This window comes from Styela clava, chromosome 12, assembly GCF_964204865.1.
Source record: "Styela clava chromosome 12, kaStyClav1.hap1.2, whole genome shotgun sequence".
In the NCBI taxonomy this organism is placed as follows: Eukaryota; Metazoa; Chordata; class Ascidiacea; order Stolidobranchia; family Styelidae; genus Styela; species Styela clava.
Genome location: NC_135261.1, coordinates 3131843 through 3148652, shown reverse-complemented (window position 1 = coordinate 3148652; position 16810 = coordinate 3131843). Strand labels below are relative to the sequence as shown.

The 16810-nt window shown below is 38.0% G+C and overlaps 1 protein-coding gene across 2 annotated transcripts in view; it reads left to right on the top strand.

Annotated features, from left to right (window-relative positions):
• Positions 1-11644: 11644 nt before the first annotated feature.
• Positions 11645-16810, top strand: part of LOC120329799 (receptor-type tyrosine-protein phosphatase beta-like) — a 28063-nt gene continuing 22897 nt past the window's right edge. The window contains exons 1-7 of one of the 2 annotated variants that reach the window (XM_078118850.1): positions 11645-11794; positions 12397-12498; positions 12721-12813; positions 13364-13456; positions 14821-14898; positions 15685-15771; positions 16098-16175. In XM_078118850.1, coding sequence (XP_077974976.1) covers positions 11713-11794; positions 12397-12498; positions 12721-12813; positions 13364-13456; positions 14821-14898; positions 15685-15771; positions 16098-16175 — 613 coding nt within the window. In that variant the 5' untranslated portion in view covers positions 11645-11712. Of the gene's footprint in view, positions 11795-12396; positions 12499-12720; positions 12814-13363; positions 13457-14817; positions 14899-15684; positions 15772-16097; positions 16176-16810 lie in introns of both variants that reach the window. The other variant, XM_078118849.1, reaches the window with a different exon arrangement.

Genomic DNA, 16810 nt, shown 5'->3' with positions numbered 1-16810 from the left:
AATAATGGTACCGGTAACGCTTATTTTTTGCCTGGTAGTACCAGATTCTTTTCCCCTGGAGGCAAAGGTCAGCTGACTCGACATATGTTGTGCTGGAGTCCTCATAAGGAATAATCGGTCAAATAGCTATTCGATCTTCAATCAATCAATTTTATTTTGGTCGCTCTGGCATAAAACAAGACAACAACAAAACAAAAAACAAAATGCAGGGTTACCTTGGAGACGAGCATAACTCAGTAAATAATTAAAAACCTTCAAGTACGTGTCCGTCCACCAACTGTTAGAAAGTTTTCGGACTCCTTTCCTCTTGTTGGTTTTAATGCTTAGTCGTTGGTTTTATCCAAGAGCGCTTTGCCGTTCACTAAACACAGGGAAAGTACGCAACAAAATAAACACACACTATGCAAAGTCGGGCAATAACTTTTATATCAATTTAACATGTGAAAACACCGATCAGAAGAAGAACAGAGCAACACTTTTTCAAATTAAAATTGAAAAAAAAAATTGTGGCCGCGGTTGTCATATGGTGCCATTTTGAATGCAATATCAAAAACGCAATTATGACAAACGCAATTGAAATTTAGAGTTTATAAAAACTGTGCATGTAAGCAGTGGTGAGATTCATTTTTTTTGTCAGCCGGTTCCATCACAAAAGTCATATTTTTCAACCGGTTCTTTTACAAGAAATTATTGACAGTGACCAATAATGCTAACCGGTTCGATGATCTCATAAAATTCTGTGAGACGGTTCTATAGAACCGGTGCGAACCAAAGTGACTATAAAAGTCAAAGTTATAGTCACTTTGGTCCGAACCGGCTGAATCCCCTCACTGCATGTAAGTGAGTTTCTTCTAGCTATCACAAAGTGGGGAAAAAATAATATATAATTGTGTCACATTTCACACGTCTAAAAAAGATAATTTGCAGATCAGTGACTTGAAATGTAAAATGCATTATGGTCTGGCAATAAATATATCAGGCTCTTCTAACATACAAATTGCTGAATTTATAGTTGGCAGTCTGGAGTTGAAATTCTGATTTCCCCGGAATCAGAGTCGCGATTTCAAACTTTCGCTGATGAGAAAAAAAGCGAAAAGTTTTTTAGGCGTTATCAACAGTAAGTTAAAGAAAGCTTTTATTCGCAAAAAAATGTTGGCATGAAAATTTGATTTTCCAAGGTTTGGTGCCTAAAAGATCGCGACAAAATTAAAAGAATATATGAATACACAACTTAAGAAATAAATAAAATAACGCGGAATAAAATATGAAAACATTCTATTACGAAAATCAATTACGAAATTGAACTGTGCATATTCTTCAATTCTTTCCGTGCGGATATGGCTATATGCGAGAGGTTAAATGAATTGATTGTTGACGAAGACGATATCCCGATATTGTCATAACTGGAATGGTATTTCGAAAATGTTCGTTGAACAGGGAGCAATAAATATCCAAAGTCACAACGACGACGCTGTAATCGCAGCGCACAATTGACGCTTTGAGGTTGCCGATTACGCGAATCTTGCGGCGATAGCCTTTTTTGACGTGTAAAATAGGATTTACCAGTGGCGGCGCGTCAATAGGGCCAACCGGGGCAATGCCCCGGTTGTTTTTCCGGTATAATAAAAAATATTCAAAAAACACCTCAATATCGGTTGCACAGACTGTCTACACTAGTCATATTCTCCCGACATGGTTCATTTTTCGCTCGCAAAGCCTTCGCCGAACGTCAACGGGGCGACGCCGATTTTGCCCCGGTTGCTCATTGTATATCGTTTTCTCTCTTTTATCTTCCACTCGCCGCGTTTGTCTCGTTTGTTTTCTGTTTCTTTTACTAAATCATCGGGGCCGATCGGGGCTAGCCCCGAAATTATGACGACACAATGCCGACGTTTCTTACAACAACGTGTTGACATATTCACGCATTCCTTCTCGTTCGTTGGTTGCTTGAAGAGTTGATAGTTTCCTCGCCTTCGTTTTTGTCGCTTGTTTCGCTATTTGAATCAGTTAGACCCCTTTAGTCCATTTGCTTTCGATTTTCCACATTCCTTTTGAGCTCCTCACTTCTTTCCGGCTTCGCATTTCTTAGCCTTAGACCTCATAATGTATAAGGTTGATGCACTACTTCGCACTCCGTTTTCGCAGCTGCCGCTGGAACAAAAATTAGAGGTACAACGTCTTGGGCCTTATCAACCAAAAAATTGTTCACTGGAACAATCCCATGACGGAGGAAAGCGTCGGCGTACATTCTGCGCAGAAACTTGGTATAAAAAACACGAATGGTTGTGTTACAGCGAGGACAAAAATGCACTTTTTTGTTTTTATTGCCTACTTTTTGCTACCGCCCGTGACTCACGTTGGTGTAAATTTGGTTTTAGAGATCTTAAACATCTTTCCGAGCGTGCCAGGGATCATCAATCTTCTATGGAGCATCTGGACAATGCAGTAAAATACCGAACATTCGGAACATTCGGACGCGCGGTTTCTATTCGTCGGCACAACCAAAACGTCGAGAAAAACCGCCATGTTCTCGGTCGATTGATAGATGTTTTGAAGTTCATTGGTTGTCACGAGCTGTCCTTCCGTGGGCACGATGAACGGGCTGGCTCTTCTAATAGAGGGGTATTTTTGGATATGGTGGAATACACCGCATCCCTAGATACAGTATTGAGAGATCATCTTAATGCCGCAACTGTTTCGAAAGGGACATCTAAGGATATCCAAAATGATTTGCTCGACTCAATGTATAAAATTTATTTACAACATTTGGCTCTGGAAATTGAGAATTGCCAGTTCCTTTCGATTCAGTCTGACGAGACAACTGACATCACGTGCGTTTCCCAACTGGCTGTGATTTTTCGGTTTGTGAAAGATGGTAAACCTACCGAGAGATTTCACAGCTTTGTACCGATCGTTGATCGCACGGCTTGCGGGATATCGGCTGTACTGAAAGAAGTGTTACAGCCTTACAACGCGAAGTCAAAATTGATAGCTCAAACTTATGACGGCGCGGCAGTCATGAGTGGGTCGAAACATGGTGTTCAAGTTTATATAAAAGAAGATTTTCCTCATGCGCATTTTTTACATTGTTATGCACACCAATTTAACCTCGTTATTAAAAATATGTGTTTTGATACCCTTCTCGTCCTTTTATTTTTTGCAAATGTTTCGGGGTTTTCTTCATTTTTTTCCGTTTCGCCGAAGCGCTCTGACCTCCTTCGCCAGATATGTAGCTGCCGTCTCCCAGCTTGTGCACCAACACGTTGGAACTTCCAATCACGCGTGGTGCAGGGCGTGTCCGAAATTAGGTCTGAGCTCATTGAGTGTTTCAATGGCATTCAGAGCTCTCCGGTTTGGGACGAACGCTCTGTGAGGGAGGCGGCAGGTCTAAAGCGTCTGCTAGAAGAGGGTGAGTTTTCATTTTTTCTCGCTTTTTTCTCCACAATATTCTATCACGTGGATGTATTATACGGCGCATTGCAGTCAAGGCTAATGGATGGAGCGTCTGTGCAGTCGTGTATTTCAGACTTCTGCGATGCTGTATCTCGTATCCGGGAAACAATAAAATACGACGACACATGGAGTGCTTCTTTACGCCGCGGACAAACAACGCAGCGTTTGATTTTGTCTGCAAAGGAATGCTGTGACATTCTAGTGAATCAAATAGGCGATCGTCTGCGCACTGAACACCTTGCCGGCGACGCGTTCTCTTTGATGAACCCCAAAAATTTTTCAAAATTTGCACGTCAATTTCCCATCCATCTGTTGGCTACTGTCTCCAAATTTTACCCCATGATAAACGTGGGTAAATTGGAAAATGAATTGCGATGTATATACACCAATCAAACTTTTTTGAACATCACATCAACTTGCGCGCTCTATGGGTTCCTCATAGATAACACTCTAGTAACTACCTTTGCGGCGTCTGCAAAATTTCTGTACATCATTTTGACGACGCCTATTTCTTCCGCCGACGCAGAGCGAACATTCAGCACGCTGAAGCGTATTAAAACGTATCTCAGAAACACAATGAAGCAAGATAGATTAAATTCCTTGGCTGTTTTATCCATTCACAGAGACGTTATTTCTGGGATGCATGACTTTAATCAGCGCGTTATTTAGCATTTTGCTTCCAAGAAACCGCGGCGTGTTGCATATATGTTCAAGCAGTAGAAGTATAGCAGCATATATATCTATGAGTGAGCGACGCATGTCCTTATCTTTGCATTAACTTTCCTTTCTTCATAGTAACGTTTTAAACCTTATTTTAGGTTTTGTCTGCTTTCCCGAAGTTTCTGTTAATATGTCATTGTATTTATCTGGGTAAATATTGCCTTTCCTTTTGAAAGAGGTTTCAAAATAAACTATGTCTAAATTTATTAATCCCTTGACTTGGACCGGTTTTAAAGACACTTTCTTATCGTTAAAAATTGTCGCTTTTGCCGATTGGTTGTTACCGATGGAATGGTTTTTATACTCATAAAATGATGGGAGAACTTACAGCGCTCATCCTGTCCCCGTAGATGGGGGTGACTTGGTCCCGCAGTAGCTTGCCCCGGTTGTCAAAATGACCACGCGCCGCCACTGGGATTTACATATATATCCCGGGGAGAGGAAAGTCGATACGATGACCGTGGTTCGCGATATGATTTAACCGTCTTTTCGGCTTTCCTCTCCGCCGGGAAAAATGTGTAAATCCTATCCTGATCATATGGCGAACCATAGCCTCTCCCCGATGGTCCGTCCATGTCGGGTATAGGATTAGTTAGCCAGTTATATGTTTTCGGAAGCATAGACTTGAAATAAAAATATAGATATAAAAAATATAGAAATATAAAAAACTTTTCTGCCTGCCTTATCTCTCTAAGATTGCTCCTTGTCACATGCCTGCGTTCACGTAATGACGTCTTATCTCTGACTCCTTGCTTTATTATACGCCTACAAGTGCGTCATCATAATAGAGCAAGGCTAAATAGAGCTAGTCTCACGTTGTAATGACCCTAACTAATATCTTCAGTGAAATGGAATATTAATAAAATTGAATTTGCGGTGAAATGCTATTCAAACATTTAACGACTAACGCTTTTCAACATTATTTATATTACATTGGAATTCTATTTGAACATTCAACGACTAACGCTTTTTAACAGTATTGAAGTTACGGTGAAATTCTATTTGAACGTTCAACGACTGACGCTTTTTATCAATATTGAAGTTACGGTGAAATGCTCTTTGAACATTCGAAGACTGACGCTTTTTAACAGTATTGAAGTAACGGTGAAATTCCATTTGAACATTCAACGACTGACGCTTTTTAACAGTATTGAAGTTACGGTGAAATGCTATTTAAACGTTAAACGACTGATGGTTTTTAACAGTATTCATTACCGATTGAAGGCCAAATTATGATAAATTTGCATGATATTTTTTTGGGAAATAGTTCTAATGCCTACAAACATATATAAAGGATACATGAGAATGAACACTAAGCAAAAATTTATTTAAACCGGGCCAAAATTGAGGTTTGAGTCGTTAGACCAACTCGAACACTGAGACGCCGTTGAACGCCATTCGATGCCAAAATGTGCCTAATTTGCTTAATATTTGCTATTGTTTGATCCAGCCCTGGTTGGATACGTGGCGCTGCAAAAGCGTATGTGCCAATGTGGAGGTAACTAATTTTGTTCGCTTACATTCACTTGGCTAAAAAAGGACAGTCCTGAACTCGTGATATAACTAAAATAAGGAAAGTCGGAATAAAATCATGGCCTAACCCCGACCAGGTACACACACCACGAGATAACTTCATTTGGGTTTCATTACATTTGAACCCACGTACATCTGAACCCACGACAATTGCACTTGTATACTATTGCACCTATGGAATACGGACTTACGGACATTTGAACCATACTACGCTAACTCATAGATTTTAGCACCCTCATAAAGATTGAACCCGCGGATATACGAGTGCAAATATATGCGTTCAAATGTACGATCACCAACTATTTGGCCCACGCCTATTCATTGCTACAGAGGAATGCTTTCGAGCGTAGAATAACCTCAGGTGCGCGAAGGGAAATACCCAGGTTGTGAATAGGCGGTGCGGCCTACTGTAAAGCACGAACAGTTTTTCTCCACTTTCTCTTGTTTTCGGTTTTATGTTACTGATTCCGCTTCGATAGTCAGTTGCTCGGTCGTCAGTAAGTTAACAGGTTTTGCTTGCGAATACTTTTCGAGGCGTCCGTGTAGATTGTAGATATATTATTTTATTAGTACAAGATTTTGAAATTATAAATATATATGCGTGGTTTATGCGGAAAAGTACTGGTTGTAGCTAGTTGTTATGACAAAGGAATCATAAATAATATTATAGTGACAACGCACATGCGAGTCCAACCGCAGAAATTCAAGTCTACGAGTTTGAAATGAACAGACGAATTTTGAAGTCCGTGCATATGGAACAGGCAACTGATGTGTAACCCGACAATCCAATACCCGACATGGACCGGACACAGGGCGAGAGGTCGTGGTTCGCCATGTGATTAAGCCGTCCTATCGGTTTTCTCTCCCCCAGTGATAAGTTTGAAAATGTTAGCCCGATATTGCTATTTAATCTGGCGCCATGAGCTTGGAAAAGTTGAAGTTGTGGATTTGAGTTTTCGAGTTCACTCCCCGCTCTCAGGGGAACATGCTTACGTGGACATTACGTGGCAATAAGTTCCGGTAAAGGAACCTTTAGACGTCCTGACAAAGGGCGGAACCGAATTGACAAAGAGAAGTAATAAACACCATTTACAAATCATCCGAACCGATTTCGATAAAATGATTTAATAATATGGCGAACCACGGTCTCTGGCCCGTTTACCCGTCTTTGTCTGGTATGGTAGTGGGTAAGTCTTAGTTATGTATGGTCTCAGCAAATATACTACATGGACGTTGGTACACACTTTTAATAAAACAAAAAAAAATAGTGTTATTAATAATTTTGAGGTAGGCCTATTTAGCGTTACTCTAACAGGCTTACGCGGACATTACATGACAGTAGGTTGTGTCAAAGAACCTTCAGACGTCCTTCAATAAAGCCCTGACGAAAGCAGAACCGAATTGGCAAAGAAAAAGTAATAATATTCGTTAACAAATAAACCATTCAATAAGATGGCTCAATTATATCGGTCGGTCAGTAGTTTATTTTTCATCAAAATGAAAATACACTCGATGCGAACAAAAGCTAGGAAAAAAAACACATAAAAATGGCATTTCACAGTGACAAGGGTGACGCAGAAAATCAATGTTGGTTATAGAAAACCACGGCCTCGGGCCCGGTTACCCGTCTATGTCAGGTATGGTAATATATATATAACTGTTAGATATGGATGGCCTCAGCGGATATGCGACATAGGCGTGCTTTTTTATTAAAAAATAAACGAAATTTTTGTCGTGTTGATATTAATTTCGAAGTGGCCTGTTTTAGCGTTTCTATGACACGCTTACGTGGGCATTAAATGATAATAAGATCTGACAAAGAAACCTTCAATCGTCCCTCGCGATAAGCCCCGGCGAAATGATCAGTGTTTAAAAATCAACCTTATCACATGGCGAACCACGTAATCTGGTCCGTTTACCCGTTTATGTCAGGTTTGGTAATAGGTAACTGTTAGATATGTATGGCCCCCGCGTATATGTTACATGGACGTTGGTACATACTTTAAAACAACGAAAATTTTATAGTGTTATTATTAATTTCGAAGTGGGCCATTTTAGCGTTTCTCTGACACGCTTACGTGGGTATTCAATGATAACAAGTTCTGACAAAGGAACCTTCAAACGTCCTTCGCGATGAGCGAAAGCAGAACCGAATTGACAAAGCGGATGTAATAGTCACCGTTCTTAGTATTTCAATTACTTACAAATTCAACTGACTATTCAAACTTATTTACCGACGGTAATGTTATATTCTTGGTTTAGATGTGTATAAGACTCTAAGGAAGCGTTTCGATTTAGTGTATGAACCAGGTTTCTCGCGGCTTAATCGTGTTTCTCGTAAAATACACTAATTTGGATTGATGCCTTAATTGAAAGCCACAGAAAAATCTTGCCAAAACGTGCGAAAACCGCGAAAAACCAACAAAAACCTTGCAATCGGCTGAACTTAATGATTTGACAAATCAAAAAAACTTGCTCTATTTTTGGTGCACGCTAAGATATTTTATTTGTAATTTCGTTTTTTAATTGCGTAATCATAATAACCCGCCAACGCGCCGCCGACAATTGCGTAGGATTTGTTACGGAATATGATTTCAGTGCAACTGACTAATCCAAGCTGGTTTCTCGACGGCTAGTAGAATGCAATGTTATGTTCTTGCTTGAGATGTATATAAGACTCTTAAAATGATTCAGTCAAGCGTGTAAACTGTGATTATAGTTGCTTAATTAAGCAGGTTTCTCGCAAAATACACTAATCTAGATTGCACTAATCTACTTTGCTCAATTAAAAAAAAAATTGAGGTCTTTTCGAACATAACGTTACCTATTAAGAATAAGAAATCACTATAAGACCATATGCATGACCATTTGCACCTATGGAAATTTTTTTTGTTTTACGGATATATGAACCCATACTAACCCTAACCCAAGGATTTCAGCACACGCATATAGATTGAACCCGTGGATATACACATGGGTTCAAATGTACGGTCACCGATGGTTAAATATGTGAATAATTTATCTACTTGCCTCTGTAGAGTGTGTGTTTGTATAGAGATCATTGGTACTCAAACTGGGGGTAATCACCCCTAAGGGGGTGATTTGGTAATTTTTTGAGGGTAATCCAGACGTTAACTGTTTCATAATTTATTTTGCAATCCCCATATTTTTGACTAGTCTGCAGAAAAGCTGCTTCAATGCTCGCGTCTAGTCCATGAGTGTAGTCATCGAGTCACACGGTTAGTAAGGACATAATAACAATACTTCGTCGTACAGACTGAAGGCTAAAATGCAGAGTTCGCGCAAGTTTAGTATTTCAGACTCGGATCGTAAGATAGGCAGTAGGTTTTAGTATTATCGTCATTTTCAGTGGAGAAAAAGAGATAACTATATGACATATGACTACTGTATTTTTATGAAAAGACGAATTTAGCTTATTCCACTTAGAGATTGTCAAAGGGGTAATTGGGCCCTTGGTAATTTCATATAGGGGTAACGATATCAAAAGTTTAAATCCACTGGTATAAATGGATCGCCACAATGTTGTTACTTATCGATCTTAAGATCGGTAAGTATGTTGATAGGTATTTGTCTGTCTGTATGTCTGTTTGTCTGTGTGTTAGATGCACGCGATATCTCACGAAAGCGAGGTTGAATCTGCTCGAAATTTTGCACGTGCATTCATCATAGCTCGGATCAGAAGCCTTTTGATTTTGGATGAATTATGTCTCCTAATTAGCGAGTTATTAATTAATTAGTGATGGGACACACGGTGTCACTATGGAGTAAGACCACTGTTTTGGGGGATCCCTAACCTTCGATCGATAAGTCTACGGTTATTAACCGATATTCTAGTTTATTACCAGTTATGCGTGCTTCAGAATAAATTCATTGTTTAAAGAGGATTACACGCTGCTTTTTATATTTTTAGCTATTGGGAATTGGATGTATTTAAATATTTCCAGTCGGACAATCTTAACTTACGGCTTCTTTACGCGCTAAACTTGACCATGGAAGAACGTTGTTTTTTGATCAGTAATTGTTTTTAGGTATTTGTACTTTACTTAATACATTTGTGAGGGCCAAAACAATATAAGGTTTCTATAAATTTCCTTCGCAATTTAATAAAAAAAATAAGCTTTTATTAACACCCGTTATATTTTCCAAATATAACCCAACGAATGTCTAAAAATGTATATAATACCAAGCCTCCCAAAATGCGTAACCGAGTAGGCAGTATAGAAGCCCCATGTAAAACTTTCCCAAAATAAAGTGAAAGTTTTTAGCGGTATTGTACCGGGAACTATTAATAGTCTCGTTGTCTGGCAGAGGCAGCGTTTCGCCTCAATTTAATAAATACTTACAAAACGATGTTTAACATACCCGCGATTTTATAAGATGGATTTTGGCCATAGCCATGCTTTGGCCAACGCAACCTTTGAGACCCCAACGGGTCTCGCGCTACCGTAGGCTCCTCAATAATACTAGGTGTCGGGTGTTAATTTAACCGTCCTACCGTGCAATCATGTAAAAGTCTGTGTGTTTCTAAATTCTAATTTTGGAACATTATTTCTGACTGTACTCAGACTGGGCTTGCGGAATCCGAATTGCACAGGGTCCCGCAATAGTTAACGTCGGCCATGATTGCGACCTGCCTGAAATTTACGTTGCAACGCTTGCGCCAAACATGGCGTTAGCTTTATGATCAGTGTTTCTGGCGTCAAATCTGACGTCACGCGGCTCTCTATAACGTTCAAAACAAAGCACAAAAGCAGAACTAAGCCACCGAAAGATAAACAGCCTCTAACCCTAACCCTATCAAAACTTTTCGATATTATGTTGGTGTTATCGGCCGTATTTACCCCAAACAATTTTAAGTTCTCTCTTAGGTACAGGCCGTTAATTTTTAATCGGTCGATAAATATTTGCTTGACCTTGTAGAAAATGATGTTTTGCCAGTTAATACGCGAATCGGGAGTTATTGCTAGTAGTTAATTATTAGTGTTTTGTTTTATTGTTGCTTCGAATATATTTTTGGCGCCAAAAACTAGCATCGTTTTATGGTGTCATTTCAAACGCATGATTTTGAGCAATGGAGAACGGATAGAATATGATTTACATATTTATCACAAGAGAGAGGAATGCCGATATCAACGCTTAATCATCTAGCGAACCATGGTATATCGTCCGGCCACCAGCCCATGTTAGGGATGGTATAAATTAGGCAGTTATTTGTTTTCCGTATTTATGGACTTCCCTCGTTGTTATAATACATCTTTATTTCGTAATGTAAAAAAAAACTTTCAAAAATGCCCTACCTACTTACTACCATGTCGGTTTCGGGTCCACGGCAACATTTACAAATTTACTCTGCGATGAGCGCCACGTTTATTTTAGACAAAAATTGTTAAATTAACCGACATAAATTATAGTCTTATATGAGCCAACGTGTTTGTTCAGCACATACAAGACTCGTGAAGCAAAGTTAGTTTAGTCGTGATCTGGTACTTATTTAAAAGGTAATAAAATGTTAAAAGACGAATTTTATTACAAAATTATAATTCTCAGTCATGAAAGCCGCCAGCCTTGCTCAATAGTTGTCTTAACATCGCAATCTTGAAGTGAGACATTCTTTTCTGGCGCTCCCGAGATTGCGCACAACTTGATAAACCTAACCTGGTACACATACTATGGTCAGGTTGTGCGCCATCCAAGCATGAAACCAGGAATCCTCTCGCACATAATTAGCCCCCACAGAATTTGAACCTGGGTAATCAGAGACGCAACGGCAAGCATATTCCTAACGCCTAACACAAGGCGCCAATCTGCCGAGCCAATATTCGAACCCACTATGCTGACTTCAACTTTGCTTTGGGTTAGGGATGTTGTCCATCGATTCACCATAATTAAACTGTGTGCCTTGTATTTTTTTAGCATTTACTCAATTCAATTTACAAAGTAGTTTCTTCAATCAAGCTTACCATTGCATTCCTGGCATGCAAGAAAATGTCTGCTACACAAACTCCACCTAAGATACAAAGTCCCCCAGGCAAAAAGAAAATTTCTGGAAAAGAGGACAGAAACCAAGGTTGGACTTCTATCTGTTACTGATTATTATTTTCAAGGTACAAAATTTGCAAGGATGATGCTTCGTACTAAAATGGAAGAAAAATAAAGTGGATATATGAGATTTAATTTATCATCTGTATTTCCTCGAGAATAAGACCTAGCCTGAATTTTAAAAATTTTGATAGATGAAAATAAAGCCAACCCTCAAAATAAGCCTCAGTGTTATTTTTGAAAAAAAAAAAAATTGAAATAAGACTCATTCGGGTGAGCATCAATTTGTATTCAAGTTAATTTCATCATAGCAAGGTCTTGAATTCTTAGCTAACTGAAAATAAAATGATCACTGATAGAAGAGTTTATACAATATCCATAGACATAAAAAAAACATTTCACTTGATTCAGTTGGTAGAAAGACATTAGTTTTCCTAATGGTAAGCACTGAAGCATGGAGAGAGAGAGAGATGTTATTTCGCAAAGAATGTCAACACTATAAAACATTTGAAGCAACAGAAACAAAACAATAATACTTCAATAATAATTAGTTATCATTGTTTGTGAAAGATAACACACCTTTTTATTCGATATAAAAATGATTATGTGAATAAATAACTGTCAATTCAGATCCAGGATTTCGTCCGAGACCTTCACCAGATACTCCTAGAGAAGAAGCTAAACCCGGACAAAAAAATAAGGAAAAAACACCAGCTGTACTAGATCCAAAAGGTTAGTTAAAACACAAATATCTTTTTCAGCAGTAGCTCTCAAATTATTTAAGCCCTGTTATCTTTTTAGAATTTGTCGAGTCTATCTAATCCTCAGTTTACACTAGGGTCTTCGGCACCTAAGTTGTCACTCAGAAGTGAATCTCCTTCTTAAGTGAGCGAGAGTGATCTTGATTTGAGTGAATTCACTTAAAAAAAATTTAATTCAATAATTGTTTTTCAGATCCATCAGCAGTAAAGCCCACAGCTAGTCTAGGAAGTGGAACAGACACCAGACCAAAATCTGAAGAGAATAATATTCCTAGCAATCCAAAAGGTTCGTTTCATAAGCGTAAATCTTTTAAACGACGGCTAGAAGCAGATTGCAATGGAATGCAGTTGTTAATGTTTTTTTCTTATGTTTAGATTATTATAAATTATCTGTTAAAACACAAGCCTATTAATGGCCTCATTGAAAGATAGTTCCACAAGATCTCCCATAATAATCCCGCTTCACTGCAGTCAGATGGTTTGTAGGAATGCTGTATAAATGCCCGTCCTCCAGGTCCTCTGCAATTTGTTTGTTTGTTTTTGTATTGTTTCTATCAGAGTTACCAAAATAAAATTGATTGATTGTCTGCTCATCAGAAATAACTAACTAATTCCATACTGGACTGGTATTGGGACAATAGGCAGTGATTTGTCTGACTTGTACCTTTCCTCACCGCAACAATTGTAATACTTGGAATAGTTCAAGTCAACAATGCCAGAAAAAGCTAAACAGAAGAAAATTACCTAATGCGTAAATCTAAAAAAAAACATTTTGTTTAGAAAATTGAATTGAGTGAATTCACTTAAAAAATTCAATTCAATTATTGGTTTTACAGATCCATCAGCAGTGAAGCTCTCAGCAGGTCTAGGAAGTGAAGCAGTAACCAGACCAAAATCTAAAAAGAATGATATTCCTGGTGACCCCAAAGGTTCGTGTCTTGTACATAAATCTCTTGAAATATTTTGAATTATAAAGGAATGCAATTGTCAATATGTTATGAAAAGCAGGTTTACTTATTTACAGTGTTACAGTGCGCTATAATTTGGATTTTATCATTACAGGGAGTCCTCGGGTTACGACGGTCGCGACATGAAAAATATAAAAGATAACACTGTACTGTACAGTATTTGCTTTATTCATGTGATATGGAATTTTTTTCTGTTTTTTTAATAAAGTACTTTTTGCATTATTTGTACATTTTATTACTGTACCATACTTCACAATACAGTACGATATGTATAGAGTAATTTATGTACTGTACAGTATAATGTTCTGACTTACACTGAAATTCGGGTTACACCGCGTCTCGAGAACGGAACAACGTCGTAAGTCGAGGACTTCCTGTATTACATTATTGGGTACTCCCAAAGTATGCGAACCAAGATGGCGGACACCGGGTAGTATGTGTATCAGCTAAAATAGTCCATTGTTGCCTGGCTACAGGCAATGATTACAATACTAAGAAGAACAAGAGAGCAATGCTCAAATATATGAACACGTAGCGCCACCCAATGGCAATAATTTTGATGACATCATAGCGAAAATGTAATAGCCTTCTGGAGAAAAATTTCAAAGCAATTGGTCCAGTATTCGAAGAGAAAAGCGATTTTTTAATGATAATGACGAAAGAAAATAACAATAACAACATAATATTGAAACGATTGTTATGTCCATTTCGTGTCCAATAATGGGTATTCCCGAAGTATGTGAACCAAGATAGCGGACACTGGAATGTAATATGCGTACCAGGTTGGGGCATAATATCACGTACAAATACTACAGAAGTCACTTGGCTAGTTACTAAACTCGTAATGGGACTAAAATAAGGAAAATTGGAATAAAAGTTTGGCCTAACTCTAACCTGGAAAGCATATTACATTCCAGTGTCTACTATCTTGGTTCTAATACTTCGGTAGTACCCATAAGAACCCTGTTTATGGCCTGTCTTGGTAGAATTTCACCTTAGGGGTCGGTCGACCTTGTTGACCTTGGAAGTCTTGCCCGTCCCCCTCCGTATACATTTTTTTGCTTATTGTTGTTTGCTTAATTGTATTATGTACTTGTATCGGAAATAAATCATTATCTGGCCATAACAACTGTAATACTTGGAGTATTTCAAGTTAACACCACCAGAAACAGCTGGACAAAAGAAAATTACTTAATGTGAAAATTTAAAAATTATTTTATGTTCAGAAAACTCATTGACTAGTGAAAACCTTTACTGTGGATCGAAAAGTTTTATGCTATCCTGATTTGTGATAAAAAAATTCTCAGTATTCTTTTTTTTAGAAGAACACAATAATCAAAAGAGCAGTACCAAGGGTCGAGGTCCCAGAGGAAGATCAAGAAGTCATGACAGAAAGAAAAAGGGTGGGACATATTTTCATTTTATTATACAAGATTCACACTTTAAGTGGTAGAAACATGTATGATACCACTGTTTACCCTGTTTTTTTTTTATGCGACAAGCCAGGTTTTCGAACTGAATGAAACTCAAGCCAACTAGTGATTTTGTTATTAACATTTTAAGGGCGAGTAAATCATAAATTCTTTGTCACACAATTATCTCACAGCACAGTACAATAAAAGCTTTTCACACCAAAGAATGCAATTGTGTCGTAATAATGTACAATTGTATGTTAAAATGAATGAAGCTCGTGCTCGTGTGTCTTTGACATAATAGGAGGATGGTAACCAATCATAATATTTTGAATCGAAATTTGATGATCGTTATTTAGCAAGTTATTTTACTTAGAATAAACAAGATGAAAAGAGCCGCATAAAACTGCCACAAGAGTTACATGCGGCTCACGAGCCATGGGTTGGTCACCACTGATTTCAATGTTATCTTTTTGACATGACACTCAGGGGTGCGAAGAATCTACTTGACTATATGCTCAAAGTTGTAATTTGCCGGGACTCAGACATGACTTGAGAATCGACTTTGCTAAATTTCCGTCACTGTACCTATCATACAAAAAAGTGTACCTACCAGACACCTTGGGGTGCAAGGATTCTGCTTGACTCGGTATTCGAAAAGTTTTGGAATTACTTTTACCCGGACATGTATGACTCTTGATTCAACTTAGCTTGAGATTCGGGCCTAGGGAGTTCTGCTCATTATATTTAAATTTATAAATTGAACTTTTCATTTAGATGAAAGAGCTGCACAATATAGAACTACTGGTAATGCATATGGCCAAGAACCTTATCACAGTGCACCTAATTTTCCAGCTGCTACTGGTAAGCCCTTTTTCACCACTATTTATTGGCAAATATATTAGTAATTCTTATACGTAAACATCTTTCATTATATAATATCAGGCCAGTAAAGGCGTACTTTGAGAATTGATAAAAAGGTTTTTTTGAAGTAACTAGTCAAGTACCAGCCAATAAAAACGATCATGTACAATATTCAAAAAAGAGGTAATTATACAATTTACTGTGGAAGGGAAGTCGCGGGGAACCAAATCAGGTTATCGAACAGCAACACCCAAGGTTTTAATATCTACTTAAAAAGATTTGGTGATTTAATTATGAAACTGTAGTTTCAATATAAGTATTTTTAGGTGGAAGAGCTGGACAATTTCAAACTCCTGTTTTTGCACACAATCAACCACCTCATAGTGGTCCAACTTCTCAGACTGGTGAGTTTCTTATCAAAATTGTGATAGGATTCACATATCTATCCGGGAAGAAAAGCCGATAATATATCTTAATCACATGGTGAAGCAAGGCCTCTCGTCCAGTTACCAGTTCATGTTGGGTATAGGATTAGTTAGCGAGTTATTTGTTTTTGAAAGCATGTGTTTGATGGTGGAGGAAGCTGTAACCGATCAGCGGTTACTTGAACCACCCTATGGCGGCTAGTAGTTAAGCAATCTTCTCGCACATAACTATCTCTGTCTGAGATTTAAACCTGCGAATGCACGCAGGGTAATCAGAGGTGCGGTGGCAAGCGAATTTTTTTACGCTTAGCACCATGCACTCCGCCGTCTCAATATGCCTAAATTATAAAGTCAAAGTTATTTTTATAGGATATTATTGTGAGAGCTGGTTTAAATTTTCATATTCCACTGTATTGGTAAAAAGAATTGGAATTATAATTTGAAACTTAGTGGAAACAAAAATTCAAATTTAGCATAAATGTTGAATATTTTTGATTTTTGTGACTCATTTAACTACTGATAATAGTAGAAAATAATAAACCAATCAAAACAATGTTTGTTTGAGAGAAAAATCAATATTTTTTATGTAAAATCAAATGCCAGATAATAAACTC